Source organism: Artemia franciscana, chromosome 17, assembly GCF_032884065.1.
Source record: "Artemia franciscana chromosome 17, ASM3288406v1, whole genome shotgun sequence".
Taxonomy (NCBI): Eukaryota; Metazoa; Arthropoda; class Branchiopoda; order Anostraca; family Artemiidae; genus Artemia; species Artemia franciscana.
Genome location: NC_088879.1, coordinates 34,421,037 through 34,441,693, shown reverse-complemented (window position 1 = coordinate 34,441,693; position 20,657 = coordinate 34,421,037). Strand labels below are relative to the sequence as shown.

Below are 20,657 nucleotides of genomic sequence, written 5' to 3'. Positions count from 1 at the left end.
ATTTTAGATCTGGTTATTACCAAGTCAATCGATGATATTTTGAGTGTAGATTTCCGTCCGCCTTTAGGTAAAAGTGATCATGTTGTGTCAGATATTTACATGAATATTGATGCTCAACAGAGAGGTTTTGAGTTTTATCGGCATGATTATGCTAAAGCTGATTATGAATCAATGCGACAATTTATTTCGTCTATTAATATCATGTATGAACTAAAAAATAATCATGTTTCTCCGGACACCGCGTTTGATTTTGTAAAAAAGGTGTTGAGGGAATGTAGGGATAAATTTGTTCCTTTGGTGAGGAATTTTTCCGGTCGCAGAAATAATCCTAAACTTCCAAGACAAATACTCCAAGCAATACGTGAAAAAAATAGGCTTTGGCGGTCTTATATTGAGTCACGACATAGTAAAGTAGTCAGACAAGGGTATTTGGATACTCAGTTGCAAGAGGATTCAGGTGAATGGCATGCGTATTCACTAGCAAGAAACAAGGTCACTCGGCTTCTTAGGGCTAATCGTGAAGAGCTTGAGTCGCGTATTATTCACTCAAGCACCGCATCACCTAAAATATTTTGGAAATATGTAAATAGCAATAAGCCTAGCCTTGCACCATCTTCATCTACGTTCACACATCAGGATAAACACCAAAAGATTGATAGTGATTCTGAGAAGGCTCTTATTTTTAACTAAATTTTTTCTTCAGTTTTTCTTAAAACGTAGCCAATTCATTCAAATGAAGCTAATTTTGTATCTCAAGTAGAGTCGATTGCGTCGCCGGACATTCTTGTTCCATTTGATGATTCAGGTTTCTCATTGAATGAAGTTTATACTATTCTTATAAAATTGGATACGTCTAAAGTGCCGGATATAGACGGTTTCCCGAACATAATGATAAGACAAATTGCTCATGAAATTGCAGAACCACTTACCTATATATTTAACTTATCTTTGGCGCATGGACTGTGTCCGTCAGGGTGGAAAAAGGCCTTGGTAAAGCCGCTTCACAAAAGTGGCTCCAGGTCAGATTTTAAAAATTATCGGCCAATTTCAATCACGTCTATTTTTTGCCGACTGATGGAAAAGTTGATTGTTTCACGCGTTCAAAAGTATTTTGACGGAAATCATCTTTGGAATCCTGCTCAGCATGGCTTCCGAAAAACTAGGTCTTGTAATACTCAGCTTCTTGAGGTTACTTTGGATTTTCAACGTTTTGCCGATTTAGCTATACCCTTTGACTGCATTTACATCGACTTCTCGAAGGTATTCGACAAAGTCTCAATACCCACCCTTCTTAAAAAATGTGCAGCTTATAAATTGGGTAAAAAAATAATTGCATTTATTGCTGATTATCTAAATGGAAGAACTCAGCTGGTTGTTGTTGGTGAAGCTATGTCATCCTCAATTGATGTGTTAAGCGGAGTCCCCCAGGGTAGCTGCCTGGGTCCAATTTTATTGTGTTTATTTATTAATGATCTGCCTTCCTCTGTTCAGCATTCTACTGTCAAGATGTTCGCGGGAGATGTAAAACTTTATCTACCAGTACGAGACCAAAACGATGTGCAACTTTTGCAGGGGGATCTTGACTCTCTAACTTATTGGTGCGAATCTAATTCCATGTTCATAAACCCTTCTAAGTGTGTTGTTCTACACTATGCTCGTAAACTCCCACCTGTGCATACTTACCAGCTGTCTGGCATACAAATCCCTTCTAACAAAATAGTGCGTTACCTTGGTGTTTACTTTAATACCCAATTGAAATTTGATAAGTATGTTTCGGAAATTGTAAAGAATGCGAATTATCGTTTATCGTCTATAAGGAGAAGCTTTAGTAGGTTCAACCTTCGTAATTTCTTACTACTATACAAATCAATGGTCCGCCCTCTTCTTGAGTATAATACTTCTGTTTGGTTTCCATTAAGTCTAACGGATGAGCATAGGATAGAAAAGGTTCAGAGAAGGACCACTAGATTGGTCCCATACCTTCAGCGCCTTTCTTATCCGCAGAGGCTTTCTAGGCTTCAACTCCCGTCGTTGAAGTTTCGTAGACGTCGCAGTGACCTTGTAAATGTGTTTCGTATAATTAAAGGAGTGGATGATGTTGATCCAAATTTATTTTTTAAATTTAGCCATTATCACTCTACTCGTCAGCATGATTATAAATTATATCCCCCAAAACCACTGAAAAAAATTGGTCAATTATCTTTTGTTAGTAGAGTTGCCGGACCATGGAATGGTTTGCCTTTGGAGGTTGTCGAGGCAGAGAGTGTTCGAAATTTTAAGAGTGCATTAGTAAGTACGCCTTTTTATTTAGACGCTTTTGTTGTGTAGTGTCGTTTTATTTAGAAGTTTTTGCTGTTTAATTTGTCGTTGCCAATTTACTTTAGATTAGTATTATGATTTTGTGTTTTTGTGTTTTTGCGACAAGCATTAATGCTTACCGCTATTGTAATAATAAATAAATAAAAATAGAAAAGTGAGGTCAAGACCTTGTTTAAGTGCTTATTTACCTCAATTGCTAAACTGGGAAAACAGTCTTTTTTCTTTTTGTAAGCAATTAATGATCTTTAATCCATTATATTGCTGATTTTCCAATCAACTTCTTGCACATATTTTATTCAAAAACAAAGCAAACCAAAAAAACATATTGATTTTCGGATCTAACGAATACATAAATAGAGGTGAACAATTTAAAAACTTCACTAAAATTCAATAAACTGTTCTCTTATTTTTTTGGTTTTAATTTTTTTTTAATAGGTAGCGTAACGAGTGAATTCGGCCTTGCTATTTATTTTATGCATCTCTGACTTCCACCATAATCATGTTTTACTGACTTCGAGAAGAATTATTAAGTGCTGTTCTCATAAAGAGCTAAGGCGTTTCGCGACTTCACTTATCTATTTTAATCTAAGTAATGGCATCTAAAGACGAATTGGCTTGCGTTTACGCTGCACTTATCCTTCTTGACGATGATGTAGATATCACAGTAAGTTTGTTCTAAATAATTTTCGTTAACTTTCATAAGTAAAATCTAGAAGATTTAATCAGTAGCAGCTTTAGGCCTCATAATTGGGGGGGGGGGTGTTGGCAAGGGGCACCGTAGTAGTATAAAAATACAGAAAGAAAAGTAATTACATCCCGGTAAACTGAGATGAAATTCCATTACATATGTAGGCCTACTACTCTAGGCAGGCTACGTATTTCCACGTTAGGATGGGTGGAAGTTATCAATGAAATGAATGTTATACCTGAACTCGTAACGAAATTCTGATCAATAGTATGTATATTTCTTGGGTATTTCATTATTTTGTAAGGCAGAAAATTTATCAGTAATAATAGGTAATTTGGGGATGAGTCCTTTACATAAATAGGGACAATGTGGACACTAGGCTGCTCAATGTACATTTTCTCTGCTCTTTTTTAAGGTACAAATCATTATGAATTGAAATTCAACACCTCATTTCTATTACACCTTGATTAGAATAGGCCTAATGCCAATTGAAGTAGGCTAGGCTGACTACAAATAGAGTGGGTAAGTTCCACTGGTCTATGCAGGTAGTGAAGAAATAAACTTAACTCTATAGTTAGAATTTCATCCTGAATCCATATTTAACATGCATTTGCTTTAGAAATTAACTTCACCCTGATCGTTATATATAGCCTACCATTTAGGGTAGGATATAGACTATATTTTCATGTTAGGGGTGGGGTTGGGGATAAGTTTATACTTACCTCTATAGTCTGAATTGCATCCTTTATTCACATTTAATATTCATTTGGGTAAACTTCTAGTTAATTGACTTCTTGCTATCTTGGAAGGGTTTAGGTTAGGAAAATGAAACTTTCAGGGATGGGTCTACAGGCTAAAGTATGTCCTGGGAAGTTATTTTAAAGTACCTACCTCCACTCCTCCCTCTAGAGGGCCCTGAAATTTGCCTACATGACAGGTCTATACCTATTGAAATTTTGACAAAACAACATTTTACCTTAATTTTCAGTTACTAGTTGCTTTTTCTCTGCCTTTAGTTCTGAAAATGCAATTCCTGTTATTTGAGTAGAATTTTGAGCCATATCAATGTTTTTTTTTCAAAATTTAGGAAATATATTTGCATATCTTTTAAACCTTATAAATTGGGATTGAGCAAAGATATGAAGCTGAAAACAATTTTGTTGTACTTCAATTAAGCAGAAGATCTATTTTGCAAGGTTTCACTTTTATAAAACATATTTTAAAGGTCATCAAAGGTCAGGGCCCTGTAGAGAGAGAAGTAGTAGAGGTAGGTACTTTAAAATACCTTCCTTGGACATACTTTAGCCTACATTTGCATTTAGCATCAGAAATAAACTTTATCCACCTCCCAAGTGTGTAAATATGCACCTCAGATTGACATAAATGTAGGGGTAAAGGTCACTTCAGACACAAATGTTTGGTAAAATTCTAGTTAATTGACTTCTTGCTATCCCAGAAAGGGTTTAGGGTATGAAAATGAAACTTCCAGGAATGGGTGTACAGGCTAAAGTATGTCCTGGGAAGGTATTTTAAAGGGCCAATGTTGATATTACTGGAACAAATTTTTGGGGTCATGAAACTATTGTTAATAGATGCATTTTGAATTTTTGAACATCTTTTCTCTCTGGCAAAGCTACTACAAACTCACCATTACAGAGTTATTTCCAGCCCAAATATTCTTGTATTTATACATATAGAATTGTAATTATGTACCAATACCTAGTGTGGTATTTCTTTATTTCCACTGTACAAGACAAGAAAAAACTCCTACATGCATCTTTCATTCAAGCTTCAAAGCTCTATGTGCTGATGTCTGGGAGGTTACAAGCAGCCTCAAGAGGATGAAATTGAGATTGTTTAAATACTTGTTTTGTGTAAATAGCAGCTTATTTGAAATTTTGTGAATAATTAATTAGTATGATCATTCTCAAGTTACATGATTGTTATCTTAAGACCAGAGTGATTGACTGACTGACATTTGCGGCCATCCAAGAGAATACACCAGGAATGCACAGTATTTCTAAAGTGTTGAAAGAATGTGACCTAGGAGTAATTGTTGACAGTGATCTTAAATTTAGCACTCATGCTAAGAAGGCAGCAGCATCAGCTAGCTCATCATTAGGGCTCATAAAAAGAACAATTTCCTCCCATTCTCCTAAAATTCTGAGCCTTTTGTATAAAAGACTTGTTGTTTGGCCAAGGCTTGAGACAGGCATGGTCCTTGCATCCCCCTTTTTTAAAAAAGATGTTAAAATTCTTGAAGATGTCCAGAGAAGAGCCACTAAGATGGTGAGTGGACTGCATGAATTCCCTTACCCTACAAGGCTGTGCAGGCTGAAACTCCCAACTCTGGTTTATAGAAGAAGATGGGGTGATGCCACTCTGGTTCATAAACTTATTAATTCAAAGGAAGTTCCTGGTCTTCTTCCTCTGGCGTCTCAGGATTCTTGTACAAGGGGACATAACTTGAATTTATCCAGGCATTTCTCCTCAAAGTGGCAATGTGCCCATTTTCTTACCAACCTAGTTGCCAACCTCTGGAACAAATTACTGCCAGATACTGTTGCTGCCCAAACCACAGACAGCTTTAAGAACCATCTTGACAACAAATGGTCAAAAAAAGAATGGAAGTATAACTGGGAAGCACTCAAATCAGCAACATCAAACCACTAGTCAAGTGTATGTATTCAACTATGTGTCATGTGTTATCAACTCTGGAGTTTCTACAAGGAGAAATCCTTATATTGCTCCAAGCTGCAATTTAAGGTAATTTCATATGAAATCATTAGCAATTTCAAATTTCTGATCAGCAAAAGCAGAAATGATTGCAATTCTATATGTATAAATACAAGACTATTTGGACTGGAATAACTCCATGACAGTGAGTTTGCAGTAGTTTTGCAAGAAAGAAAAGATGTTCAAAAAGTCAAAATGCATCTATTAATAATAGTTTCATGACCCCAAAAATTGTTCCAGTAATGCCAACATTTACCTTTTAAAGCACCCACCTCCACTCCTCCCTCTAGAGGGCCATGAAATTTGTCAGCATGACAGGTCTATACCTATTGAAAATTTTGACAAAACATTTTACCTTAATTTTCAGTTACCAGTTGCCTTTTCTCTACCTTTAGTTATGAAAAATGCAATTCCTGTTATTTGAGTAGAATTCTGAGCCATATCAATGTTTTTTTTTCAAAATTTAGGAAATATATTTGCATATCTTTAAAACTTTATAAATTGGGATTGAGCAAAGTTGTGAAGCTTAAAACAATTTTGTTGTACTCCATTCAAGCAGAAGATCTATTTTGCAAGGTTTCACTTTTATAACATGCATATTTTAAAGGTCATCAAAGGTCAGGGCCCTCTAGAGGGAAAAGGAGTGGAGGTGGCTACTTCAAAATACCTTCCTGGGACATACTTTAACCTTTAGACCCATCCCTGAAAGTTTGATTTTCCTAACCTTACCCCTTTCTGAGATAGCCAAAAGTCAATCAACTAGAATTTTACCATGTTTAGTTTGGATTCAGGATATAATTATGATTATAGAAGTATTTCTTAGGAATAAATGTTTAGTTTAGAACACTTGGAAATGCTAATTCTAGAAGTGCATCCATTTTCTAGCTTTCTAAAATCCCCCTTAAACAAACTAAAAATGTGTAAAGTGGGTAGGGTTTTGAAGCCAAGGAAATGTTGAGGTTGTACAATATAAATGAAATTATATTTCAAATACTATTTCCAGTCATCACTGGTAATTTCTGAATAGTAGGAAGTCAAAAAGATTTTCACATTAGTCAATTTTTTAACTACAAAACTGTTAAAATAGGTTTGCTGAATTCTTAACTCAAGAAAACCACTGGGATAAAGTTCCAGCTAAGGGGCTTGTTGCTATCTTAGAAAGAAGTTGATATATTGTTACCATGATGCAGAAAGCTTTTGCTTGTCGTACGTAAATACAGATATAATAAAGTACTTAGGCTAATTAATATAAATAGACACTAATGCATAAAAAATGCTATTTCAGAACTGATTTTGGGATCCTCCCATTCACACTGGTAATAATCATATTTTTAAGCTGTTCATTTGTCTTAATTTAAGCAATTTCAGCTCTTAATTTGTCTAAAAATTATAGGTACAACTTGTATGGGTGTTGACTTTTAGCTCTAATGCAGTCTGATAAACATATTTTGTTCCACATTTTCAGTTCTGGGGTTGATTCTGAATTTATTCATCAAAATTGCCCTAATTCTACAAAACTGTAAACTTAGAAGGTGTAATCTATGTATTTGCTGATTGTGAAATAATTGCTTCAGATGCAGAGGTAACCTTGTTGCATGCCTTTGTGTAGATTCTACTTGCAGCCTGTCAGAGTTTTTAATGGATATTACATGCAAGGGCAATACTCAACAATAATCCATGCTAATTATGTATGCAATGTTTTAAAGCTATCCAAGTTCAACTTGGAAAATGTTTGTTTCAGAATATGGAAACTAGAATTTCATTGCTTTTTGATATCCATGCTGCATGCTTATCAAATTTTAGTCAAATTTATTTTCAAAGTGGACACAGATCTATCACTGTTTCAGCTTCATCAAATGCTCATGAAAAAATATAATACATGTAAACAAGCTTACTTGTTCTCATAGTAGACAATACAGGTTTTTGTCAATGATCAAAAGCACTGAATTACAGACAAGTTAAATTTGTGCAGTGTATCAATGTTGTCCTTTAAAAGCTTGCTGTCTTCAAAATTTTCTGTCTATACCTATTGAAATTTTGACAAAACATTTTGCCTTAATTTTCAGTTACCAGTTGCCTTTTCTCTACCTTTAGTTATGAAAAATGCAATTCCTGTTATTTGAGTAGAATTCTGAGCCATATCAATGTTCTGGGGTTTGTCTATGTAATTTGACATCTTGTGGAAAAAGCTTGGTTGTTGAGTATTTTATAACAACTGGAAGGTCATTTATAAATGCACAAAACAGTTTGGGAGCTAGGCAGCTCCCCTGAGGAAATTCACCTTTTACCTGAATCAGTGATAAAGAATTACTAGGCTACTTAATCAATAGTTAAGGTTGGGTGAATGAAACTCTGGAATGTATCCAAGGCTTGAAATATATTCTGGGAAGGTGTTATCAAGCTATTATCCCTGCCCTTTTCTTATTTCTAGGGTTTAGAAGAATGCTGAAGTGGGAGGCCTATCTAAGATATGGCCATGTCTCAAATTCTGCCTATCAAATTTTTGACAAAAAAATGTTATACCTTAATTTAGGGTTTTCATAACCTTTTTCATTAGTCATGCCAATCTTTTTCCTAAATGTAAGAAAGATTTACAAATTTTCAAAACTTTCAGTTATGATTTAGCAAAGATATAAGACTCAAAACATTGCAGTAAAATTCTAGTGTAAGGGGTTTCCTACTAAAAACACAAAGAAATGAATGGGATTTCCTACTATCATGGAAAGTAGTCTTTCAGGAATGAATTTAGCAACAACTATATGTTCCAAGAAGATATTTCCAAGTTATTACCTGCTGTTTTCTTTTTTATAGGGCTTTGAAGATTTCATATATACGTACATGACAAGTTTAAACCTGTTTTTATCCTGGGAAAAAATTATTCTGGGAAACTGGGGGTTCAGGCAAAATTTAGGTTTTCTGTTTTGAGGTTTCAATCTCTTTTTACTTGGCTCTAACTTTTAAAGATACATTTTCCTTTTATTTCAGTAGAATTTAACTGGTTGAACTTAAATTAAAACCAATGATGTAGCTTAAATTAAGTCATATCTTGGTTTTACGTTTAAGTTTCAGAGATAGATTTAAAGTTAGATAGGCAGTAGAATTTTTGTTCAAGGCACATTGTTCCAAATTTTTAAGATTTCCAATTCATCTTCATCAAGTAAAATTGTGTGACTCAATATAATTCCCTTGGACCTCATTATTGCTATAAAATTAAAAAAAAGGGTGGACTGATAAAATTTTATAAAAGGGTGGACTGGGATCTTTTATAAATCAGGCCACTAGATCATGGAACATGTTACCTGATGATGTTGTTTCAAGAAATAAGATTAGAACTTTTAAAACAGCTTTGTTTAGAACCTCTTTTTATGAAAGTACATTATTTATGATCTTTTATGATTGAAGGTGTATGATCTTTTTATTGCATTTGTATGATTGTTATACTCAGTGCCCCTAAAAAGAGTGCAATGAATTTGTCTCCTTGTGAATTCTGGTGTATTTGCTTTTTTTGTAATGTATTCAGCCTAAGGAGTTTTTTAGTTAATTGTGGCACCAATCAATACCTATGGGGCTCAAAGTCTATGGCTGTACTCCATTTTTGTTTAAAATAAATGAAATTATCTATTAGAAAGTTTCTATCTTTCAATTCAAAGTTTGTCCAAAGACTCCAAGGACAGTGTCCTTGTAGGAGGAAGGTGTGAGTCAGGTACAGCAAAAAATTTTCTCAGGACATGATTTCGTAACTTTTTCTGTGATGTATCTAAATATAACCTGCATTTATACCAAACCCCAAAGTAGAGGAATAAAACAGGTAGACATGTGCCAGTATTCACACTTACCTTGAATGATGTACCATTTCTAATTAAAGTATTTACCATATGATTAAATAAGAACTGGGCTTTTAATTTCTCATTTTCTTGTTGTCTCTTGGCTTGTGGTCCCTATGCAACCAGTTAATACTTGCCTCATCTTTTTCTATTTCATGATAATAATATAAAAATTATCCTAATGAATGAATTCCAACAATTTTTTAGGGTGTTCTTCAAATTAAATTTGCTTTCTTGCAATTAGATAAGATCTAAATGATCCTTGGGTCTCATTTATCCTTGTCAGTATATCTCCGTGGCTTTCATAACACAAGTTTTTCCTCAAACTCATGAAATGCCATTGACCTTCAAAGAGAGAAGGGGTAGAGAACAACATTTTTCAAAAAACCTTTTTGGGCTGAATTTAGACTATTGGATATTTTTCTGAAAGTTTTATTGCCCCTTGCTTAACTATTTTCCAAAATATCACTTAAAATTATCATCTAAAATCTAGACCTCACCACTATTACCATGAATTGAATGCAGACCTTACCTTGACACTTTGTTTCCATCAGATCCATATTATGTAGCAGCCATGCAAATTTAACAATATATTAAAACAAATATTGAGATATGCTCTGAACTTCTACCCAAGATTGAAGCTGATTTTTTACAACCCTTATCACTATTGACTTGCGAAAATTAATTAAAAACCTGAACCATTCACCAATATCTAAAATAAGTTTCTGAAACTCTATGTAATTGATCTAAGAATATATTCAATATAATTTTATCTTACAGTAATCAGTATCAGCATGTTTCATGATTTATTAAAATATTTTGTAGTTGTGTTTAAATTCTCAATTAAAAAAACAAAAACAATTTAGCTGTGTAATTTTATCTTTGCCCCAGGGTAGATATTATCAGTTACCCACTTAGTAACTACACCTTATTGTAGTTCAATCAAGGTTTAGTGGCAAAACTTAGAATTAATTTATACTATAGAAAAATCAATGACATTCAATTTTTTTCTATCTACTGTTATTGTTATTTGTGTTCATGTTATTGCCAGTTTAAATTTTGGTCATGATCCTGTTAAATATAATTATCTATTGTCTCTAACTACTCTTTATTTTCTTTTAAAGACTGAAAAAGTTAACACCATATTGAGAGCTGCGGGTGTTAGTGTAGAACCATACTGGCCAGGTCTTTTCACAAAGGCTCTTGAAGGTCTTGATTTAAAATCAATGATCACCAACGTTGGCTCTGGAGTTGGTGCTGCCCCAGCTGCTGGAGGTGCTGCTGCAGCTACTGGTATGTAGAATTTTTAATTTGGTTGTTAATTTAAAGGGAGATTCTTAAAATCCAAGTAGAAAGGCTGCAATTGACTGAAGTTGTTTCTAGAAAAGGTTTATCCTGTCAGATTAGCAAGAACTGTGAGGAATTTTTAGCTTCTTTGAGAAGATACTTTGCTCTAAATCTTGTGTTATTAAGACTAATTATCAACACATTTTAGCTGTATACTAGGTTTGTCAATTCTAATTAAACTGTATTCCTAATTAATTCATTAATTTTTGCACAGTTGTAGACCTGTTTATATCTTGTTTTGTGGTATAGACAGGGGGATATTGTGCTATATTGAACTTGTTTCTATAGTCTGAGTCTGTTTATATATTACTCAGTCTCTTCTCAAAGTCACATACACAAATTCTGAATTTAATGTATTTTAAAAATAGGGCAGAAGCTCTGTCTGTCATTGTCTGGTTAACTAAAAATATCTGCAATACAGCATAGTTTACAAATTGGGGAGGGGGGGTTCAAAGATATTTTTTTATAAAATTAAGTATATGTTTGGATCCAAATATCAGAAATTTTGTGCACATTTAACTATGCCTTACACAAAGTTTGGTAATGAGTTAGATTCCTATTAACCTATCTTCAGGTAAATTTACTGTTGCATGGATGTGTAATGTGTGCTGTTGTTAGTGGTTAGTCTTTAAGTAGACAGTTTTTTTGATTTTTTTTTTTTGTTTAAAAGAAATCAATTTTCATTCCATGCATAGCTCAATTTTTTTTTTTATTGTATGCTGAAATTTATTCAATGAAAAAGTTTTTTTAGGCTGTTGTTTGTACTCTTAAATTTACCACATTATAGATAATTCAACAAATATTATCACTTGCCAAATGCTAGTACAGGTTTAAGTTTATCTTCTGGAAACATCACTTTAAGTTGTTTAAGATGATATTTGTTTCTCTCCCAATTTTAAATTTTACCTCAATTAGAAATATTAATTTATTTAAGCTCTATATTAGGGTTGTTTAGCATAATTAAACTGCATTTTTGATTAATTAACTTCGCACAATTGTAGACCTGTTTATATCTTGTTTCATGGTATAAACAGGGGGAATATTGTGCTATATTGAACTTGTTTCTATAGTCTGAGTCTGTTTATATATTACTCAGTCTCTGCTCAAAGCCACGTACACAAATTTTGAATTTAATGTATTTTAAAAATAGGGCAGAAGCTCTGTCTGTCATTGTCTTGGTTAACTAAAAATATCTGCAATACAGAATAGTTTACAAATTGGGGAGGGGGGGTTCAAAGATATTTTTTTATAAAATTAAGTATATGTTTGGATCCAAATATCAGAAATTTTGTGCACATTTAACTATGCCTTACACAAAGTTTGGTAATGGGTTAGATTCCTATTAACCTATCTTCAGGTAAATTTACTGTTGCATGGATGTGTAATGTGTGCTGTTGTTAGTGGTTAGTCTTTAAGTAGACAGTTTTTTTGATTATTTTTTTTGTTTAAAAGAAATCAATTTTCATTCCATGCATAGCTCAATTTTTTTTTATTGTATGCTGAAATTTATCCAATGAAAAAGTTTTTTTAGGCTGTTTGTACTCTTAAATTTACCACATTATAGATAATTCGACAAATATTATCACTTGCCAAGTGCTAGTACAGGTTTAAGATTATCTTCTGGAAACATCACTTTAAGTTGTTTAAGATGATATTTGTTTATCTCCCAATTTTAAATTTTACCTCAATTAGAAATATTAATTTATTTAAGCTCTATATTAGGGTTGTTTAGTATAATTAAACTGCATTTTTGATTAATTAACTTCGCACAATTGTAGACCTGTTTATATCTTGTTTCGTGGTATAAACAGGGGGAATATTGTGCTATATTAAACTGTTTCTATAGTCTGAGTCTGATTACATGTTATTCAGTCTCTGCTCAAAGTCACAAACAGTTATTATATGGAAAACAAAAAGAATACTAGGGTACCCATTAAGTAGCACAGAATGCTGCTTAATGTTAAATTAAGTTTTGAGTGTTTCCTCAAAGCAATGAGGGATATAAGGGCATTCCACCTACAGCATAGGACCATTGTATTGCCGTCCCAGCCTTCTTCAAATATAAAAGCAGCTTTCTAATATATTACTATGCCACAGTTAACCACTACCCTGACTAGATCTAATAGATGATAATAGGAAAGGGGATCTCCATTACATTTGGAAGAAACTTGGCTACAATCATTAGCAAAAATAGGTTAGGGTGATACCTTGTGGTTTTTTTGCACGTTTTTACATATAGCTATTAGAACATATCAAGCTAATAAAGAGTTTGACAAATTTACCCCCCCCCAACCAACTGCCTACAATTGTCAAAATAACAAGACAAAAAACCAAGTATCCCTAAACTTCCTGTCATAGTACCGCGAATTGATGTTCAGCTCAACAATACAGAGCCCAGAGATCAATCCCCTCAACAGCAAGGTTGGGCAACACACTTGCTACTTGTCCATGTGAAAAAAGACAGTAACTCAATCATTATTTCAACGCCCTGTCTAAAAGCAATGACTCTGGAGGTCATTGATCTATTTATCACTAATCCCTATGCTTATAGTAATTACATAGTTCTTTTTTAATGTGTCTTTGATACCTGCTTTTTCTGTCACTCCATTCGTGTGCTCTTTCCCACTATAGTATTCCATGCTCTATCTTTTATTTTAAAATAAATGCTAATTCAAGACAGTTACACTTATAAAATAGGAATTATTTTGTATGGAAATAGATTTGTTTGATTTTTGTTACTCAAAGCAAACTTACAAAGTGTACATTGAAATATTCTTATAACATAATAGCTGAATTCAAAATTATTTCTTATTCTGAGTCCAGGGATCATTGCACCTACAACTAGTATGTCCCAGAAGTCTAGGTATAAACCAGGATATTTTTGCATTTAGCTTAAAAATATAATAGATGTGCCTCAAACTAAAAAAGGTTTTTATTGGTTCTTCTTTTTTAAGACTATCAGCTTAAAAGGATCACTCATAACTGTTTTGTGATATATACTCTGCTTTTATCTCAAAATGTGGTTTATTTAATCATACCAATGCATTGTAGCTGCACCCTATGCTTCTTAAGTATAGTTCATGCTTTGGCGTGCTACTAATTGACATTTTTTGGGGTATGGTGTTAGAAAATAAATTATTACTTTGACTTGGAAAGCAACTGTGCATTTACATTTAACTTATTTCGTATAGCTGTAGACCTGTTTATATCTTGTTTTGTGTTATAGACAGGGGGATATCATGCGTCAACCTAAAATCAATCCAATCTTTCATCCCTTAGTTCTATGACTATCTGCCTTAGTTCTGCCCTAGGAATAACGCAGCATGGAGACGGATGAGAGATCGACTCATCTATCATCTACAAATGAACTGACATCATTTTTATATAATCCTAAAAAGGGCTTATGCCAGATATGCCTCTCACTCACTTGGAGTATCTGTCTTGGCTTTTTTCTGTATTTAGTCAAGGCTTGATGCCCACAACTGCTTGATTTTGATTAAAAAAAGGCATCAAACTTGTTTCTTTAGTCTGAGTCTGTGTATACATTATTCTGTCTTCAAAGTCACAAGCAGTCATTTATAAAAAAACATGAAATTTTGATATATTCATTAACTAACATGGTGTCTTGCATAAGGAAGCTAAGTTGTGAAAGTTTGTTGCAATTAATGGGCGTATATGGCATCCCAATCCTCTACTGTGTTCTAGGATCAGTGTATATCTTTAGTGGCTTTTCACAGTTATAGGTGTCTTGTTCCTTTTCTCATTGTATCACAGTTAACTGCAAGTAGTTAACCACTTAAAAAACGAATGGGGTATAGAGTGGGGGGCAAAATTCGACTTGAGTACACAAGCACAATCTTTTGCCCTTGTATGGCCTAAAATTATGATTCATGTCAAGTCATAAAATCAATGATTTCGTCATCTAAGAAACTAAAATCATAACATTTTTTTTTCAAATTGGGTGTTGATATTTCTTTTGCTAAACATACTAACTGTCAATTGTTTATTCTTAAGTTGTTTCCTTCAATTTTTTCATTCCCCTTTCAAACTTTCTAGAAGCTCCTGCTGCCAAGGAAGAAAAGAAAGAAGAGAAGAAAGAAGAATCTGAAGAAGAAGACGAGGATATGGGCTTTGGTGAGTATAGCTTTTACTTAGTAATTCCAGCTTAAGGCCAAACTTGAATAAAGGCAAAAATGATAAAACGAAATTTTTTTCCAGCCTGTAAATGGAACTAGTGTGATGCAATTAAGACTAAAACAGAAATCTTCTCTATAGAAAAAAATGTGTTGCCTACTACTGGAGTGTATTCACAGCAGAAAGACTGGGCTAAGATTTGATGCACAATATTATCAGTCCTGCAATAATGGTTGGGTATGATCGGGAGCACTGTCTGTATTTCAAGAAACAAAAAAATAAACGACCTGAATGAGATAGAACAGAAACAAAACATTTCATTTATACCTTGATTCCTTGACAAATATATTTAAAAACTTTCAAGGTATTCCTCTTCATTAGTCAAAATTACTTAAATCTGCAGCTTTTTTTGACAACACAACTATGCTAAGAGCATCTTGACTTCCGAGTTCATGACGTTCTGAAAATAACTTCTAGTCTGAGATTATCTAAACAACAACATGGTTGCAGCAGTAGATGCAATTTTTTTTTATTTGAGCAGAAATTGAGCATGAAGAGCTTTACAGACTTAGATGCTCTGTAAAGAAAGTATAAGGTGCAGAGCTTTTACTTAGTGGAGGTAGATTTTTCTACAATTCTTCTGAACAAAACCTCAAGATGTTTATTTTCTTCTGTGACAATGTATTTAAGCAAATTCACAATTTATATTCAACTTGTATTATATATAGATTAATAAGATAATCATAGCAAGTAGCTGTTATTTTTCCATCTGTTCTTTTCTTAGCCTACTTCAGAATAAGAACCCTAGAAGTTGGATGGCGAAAAATTTAAATCACTAAAATAAGCTTATAACCCTTGGATAAAGTCCTGTAGTGGTGCAGTGGGTTTGACCTTAACTTGGTAATACGGGACTTGGAGATCGAATTCTGCTGTAGCAACGCACTGCAGGGGCGACGCAGGGACCTTAGTAGTCAAGAAGTGTTGTTAATCTGATTACTACTAAATACTACCCTTGGATAAGCGAAAATTGTGATCAGATTGGCTGTTGTTGCTGCAGATTTGAGTCGTGTTTTGACACTTCTGTCCTTGTGGCCATTGGGATCTGTTTTCCCTTGATGCACTCTTTCCTAATTTGAAAATCACTGCGCTGTGCAAAGTTTTAAAAAGATACCAATATAAAAAACGAAATCCGTGGGGATTAAAACGGAAAGGGATCGAAAAAGCTATTATAAAAACAGAAAAAGCTATTATAAAAACAGAAAAAGAACAGCTAAATTAAAATCATGTTGTCTTGTTTCTGTTAATTTTTCGTAGAAAAACAAAGAAAAAACATATTCGTACTTCATGGGCTATGCCTGCTAAATCTTATTTCTGGATGCAGCCATACTTTTATCTGGTTCGTCTGGATGTAGCTATTTACTTTGTTTGTTGCATAATATTTGTTATCGTTTTCATGCAGTTCCAAAAGCTATGTTAAACAAAAATATATATGCTAGGTTCAGTTTGTTAAACTCAAGTTTTCATATTTATCTACTAATTTTAATGCATGAATTACTTTGACTGAGATCCGTTGCATTCCCTTGGGAAATTCCCTTCCACAGGAAACCTCCTTCCCCCATGTTCGGAAAATTGTCTCCACGTTTAAAATTTAGCAGCCAAAAGAAAATTAAAACAAATAAAAAAATAAAGAAAAAAGATTCCGGAATTTTCTTCTCATATTCCAAAATATATGTAAAAGTGTGGTGTAGAATCTAACAGTTCATAGTAAGGAAAATGTAAGTAAGGAGCGACTCCGGTCAACAGTAAAAATATAAAATAGGAATTCTGATAATAATTAATCCTTCATAACAATTTGATAACAAAGATATATAAAAAAACAACAATGGCTTTGATGTTGATTTCAAATATAAGAAGTTCGTTCAAGTTAAATGTTACACATCTGACGCTACGAAACTTAGAAATTTGCCAGATTTTCAAACATACGGGGAAACACCCTAAAAAATGCAAGTTATCTTTGCTAAAAATCACATTAGATTCAGCATATTAGATAACCTTACTATGCAGATTTTCAAGCTCCTATCTATAAAAGGACGGAATTTTGATTTTTTTTTGTTTAAGAAGAAGGATCACATGTGTGTTGATGTTTTTTTTGTATGCCAGGGGGATCTTACTGAACCGGCGATCCTAGAAGTTCTGGAGTTCTCATTCAAATGGAGATCAAAAGTTCTAGAGCCATCTTAAAGTTACCTAAAAGATTGTGTCACAGGAATGGCGTTTTCTGCCATTTTGTGGCACTAAATTATGATTTTTTCAATGGAGGACCAAGTTGTTAATTAAAACATTCTGAGACAGACAGGCAATTGAAAAGGGTCAAAAAGCTATATTGAGCTTCTCATTTTGTGAAGGAAGCAATGCTGCATGGTTGTGCTTTCGTTTGTTCCTAAAAAGTCTGAGGAAAACTGTCTGACGTAGGCCTATATGTATTGGATGATACCCAATACCTTTTTTGGGAATATTTGAAGATTTTTGAAAAACAATATTTACATAACCCGTTGCTTGCTTACTTGGAATTAGGAGCTCTTTCAATTTAAGTTTGCTTGGTTGACTTGTATAGGATAGCATTGTGACGTACATATTGGGTGGTAAAAAAGCTCGGCAAAACAATCATCGACAGAAGTAGTGCAGCTGTCCATAGTCACTACAATAAAGGAATGTAAAAATAAACCATTGTTTATTTTAACGCCCATGTCTAGATGGTGACCCACGGAACTAAATGGAAGCGCACACATGGCGCTTTTCCGCTGACTACTGTTGAGGAAAATATGTTTGCTTGAGGGTATATGATAAAAAAACTAAATTGAAAATCATAAATGGATTTCTTCTCCTGGGAATGGAGAGGGGGATTCATCTATCACCACTTTGGTCACTCTTTATTTTAGATGTTTTAGACAGAACTGTGAAAACTACCATCTTAAGAGTAACAGTTTCTACTTAGATTAAGATAGTAAGAAGTTTTTTTTTTAAAACAAGTGTTGTTACTTTGCTGTGAGACGATTTTACGAAAGAACCTCATTATTTTCCGTAAGAAAAGACGTTTTCCCTTGACTAAATATGACAAAAAACAACAAACGAGACTGCACCCATTGTAAGCTTTTGCTGCTATTGCAAGGATTTCAGAACTTTTCAAGATCGATCTTTCAGCTTTCTATACATCTGAATGTTAGTTAATTGAAATCTGGTGAAAAATACCACTAACTATTGTGAAAATGCTACATTTTTTTACTAGGGTAAAGAACAATTATGTATATACAGTAGCTATCCATATTATTGCGAACGTTTCTTTCAAACATACCTTGCTGGACTTTGGTTCTTTCTAGCATGCCTTTGTACATAAATAACTTGCTTTGTTGATAACTTGTAAAAGAATAAATTTTTGTTGTATGGTCTCAGTATGGTCTATATTTTTATTTTTTTAGAGGAAAAAAGAAAGATGAATTCGAATGGCTCTTGCTACTTGTGAAATTTATTCTTATCTTGTTCATTCTCAAATGTTTCTTGGATATATTTTCTCTTCCTGTGATTTAGAGCCCATTATAAATTACATTCATTGAATAATTTAGAACTATGATTAAACGTACCTTCTGATTACATGATTAATCACCAATCCTTACCTACAATGAGATTTACAAATGTTGCTCAACAAGAAAACTCAGGTCAGGAGTCTCCAATTTGATATCCTTGTTTCTTTTTCAGGTCTGTTCGACTAAGAGCTGTTATTTTTACTGCAAGAACATCGACGATTTTATGACTTTTGTACCTGATTAGTGCAGTTGTAATAAAAAGCGATGTCTTTGTGTCAATTATTTAGTTTTTGATTATTTACTCACAGGCTCTTTACATAGCTATTTAAAAATGACTTAGTTTTTACAAAAAAAGCAAAAAAATAAGGTTTTTAAGGTTTCCTTGGAGATGTTTACTTAAATTAACTGGGTGAAAGAATGTTGTGCAGCCGAGTAATTTGGATGCTTCGTTTCAGTGTATATTGTACTCCAAAGACTATGAGGAACTAATGAGAATGGAACTGGCACAAGCGTTGAATAATCACCAACGCCATCAAGCGTCTTCAAATTTTTTTTTTTAGTGCAGTTAAACGAGAAAATTAATGTAGCAATAAGTGTATGATCTCAGATTGAAGAAAATAAGTACAAAGTTTAGAATGATAAGAAAAATTACATGGTTTTTGTGATTTTCTGAAACTACTTGCCAGTTTTCACTCTCACAAGTTACCTATACTCACACTATTATGGTAGCTAATCTTAGATAATTATATCGAAAAAAATTGAGACCAGTTGTCCCTATTTCCTTTATAGTAGATATACCTGCAAATATTTTGTGGATAGAGGTACTTTTCATTTCTAGGGTTCTGTGTTTTCGTGTTGCGTGTTTAATAGGTGTTGTTGACCTTCCTTTTTTGACATGCTTATCGAACCTGGTTGAGAACTTTTGATTGCTGCAATGCTTTACTTTTATTGACTGGAGAGATGGCAGTAAATGCTTAGGAAGAATGGTCCTTAACGAAGATATTGAAGGAAATCCAAAATGAATTCTCCTGAAATGTGCTACCCCCCCCCCCAAAAAAAAAACAAGACCAGACTGTATAGAAATGTTTCTTACAAAAAAACTGCGATGTTTTCATATTGAATCCTATTTCTTCCCAATTTACATATATCAATTTTATAGATGTCGTTGAAAATACAGAAGCTGCTTGAAAGTAATCGTTTCTTTTCAATTATTCGCTTAAAATGAAAGTCCGACTTTTTCTTTAGTTGAATGTTAATGCGTTTCTATTGGTTAGTCTACAATTTAAGATCTATCGAATTTATCTGCATAAATGATTACCAAGTAATAACACATGGTGTACTCTGTAGTAAATTAACAAATACATAAAAGGTTCTAAAGCCAAAAAGTGTGTTAATTGAGGTCATTTTGTGGTAGCTGGGACCACAAATAATTAATCAAAAAGCTGTAAGTTACATTTTATTTTGCTACCGTATTTTTATGGCACTTGGTATCTACCAAGTGACATTTAGCGATCGCAAATTCTGTCGGTCTCTCTGTCCCGGATTTGCTACTTTAGGCACTTCCAGGTAAGCTAGGACGATGAAATTTGGCAGGCGTATCAGAACCAGACCGGATTAAATTAGAAATTGTCGTTTCCCCGATTCGACCATCTGTGGGGAATATGGGGGCGGTTAAATCGAAAAAATGATGTATTTTTAACTTACGAACCGTATCGGATCTTAATGAAATTTTATGTTTGGAAGGATATCGTCTCGGAGCTCTTATTCCGACCCGACCGGATCCGATGACATTGAAGGGCAGTTTGGGGGGGGGGGGGCTTAAAATCTTGGAGAACGCTTAGAGTGGAGGGATCGGGATGAAACCTAGTGGGAAAAAAAAATCGTAAGTCCTAGATAAGGCATTGACGTAACTGGAACGGATCCGCTCTCTTTAGGGGGGAGGGGTTAATTCTGGAAAATTAGAAAAGGCGAGTTATTTTTAACTCACGAAGGAGTGATTGGATCTCAATGAAATTTGATGTTTGGAAG

General features: G+C 33.8%; 2 protein-coding genes across 2 annotated transcripts in view; one reads left to right on the top strand and one right to left on the bottom strand.

Moving 5' to 3' along the window:
* LOC136038173 (protein OPI10 homolog) overlaps positions 1-20,657 on the bottom strand; it is a 466,996-nt gene that overhangs the window by 196,374 nt on the left and 249,965 nt on the right. The window lies entirely within an intron of this gene.
* LOC136038176 (large ribosomal subunit protein P1) lies at positions 2,782-18,908 on the top strand. The gene is made up of 4 exons (XM_065721253.1): positions 2,782-2,983; positions 10,692-10,860; positions 14,971-15,048; positions 18,802-18,908. Exons 1-4 carry the CDS (start codon positions 2,912-2,914, stop codon positions 18,813-18,815), a joined length of 333 nt encoding a protein of 110 aa, XP_065577325.1. The 5' UTR covers positions 2,782-2,911; the 3' UTR covers positions 18,816-18,908.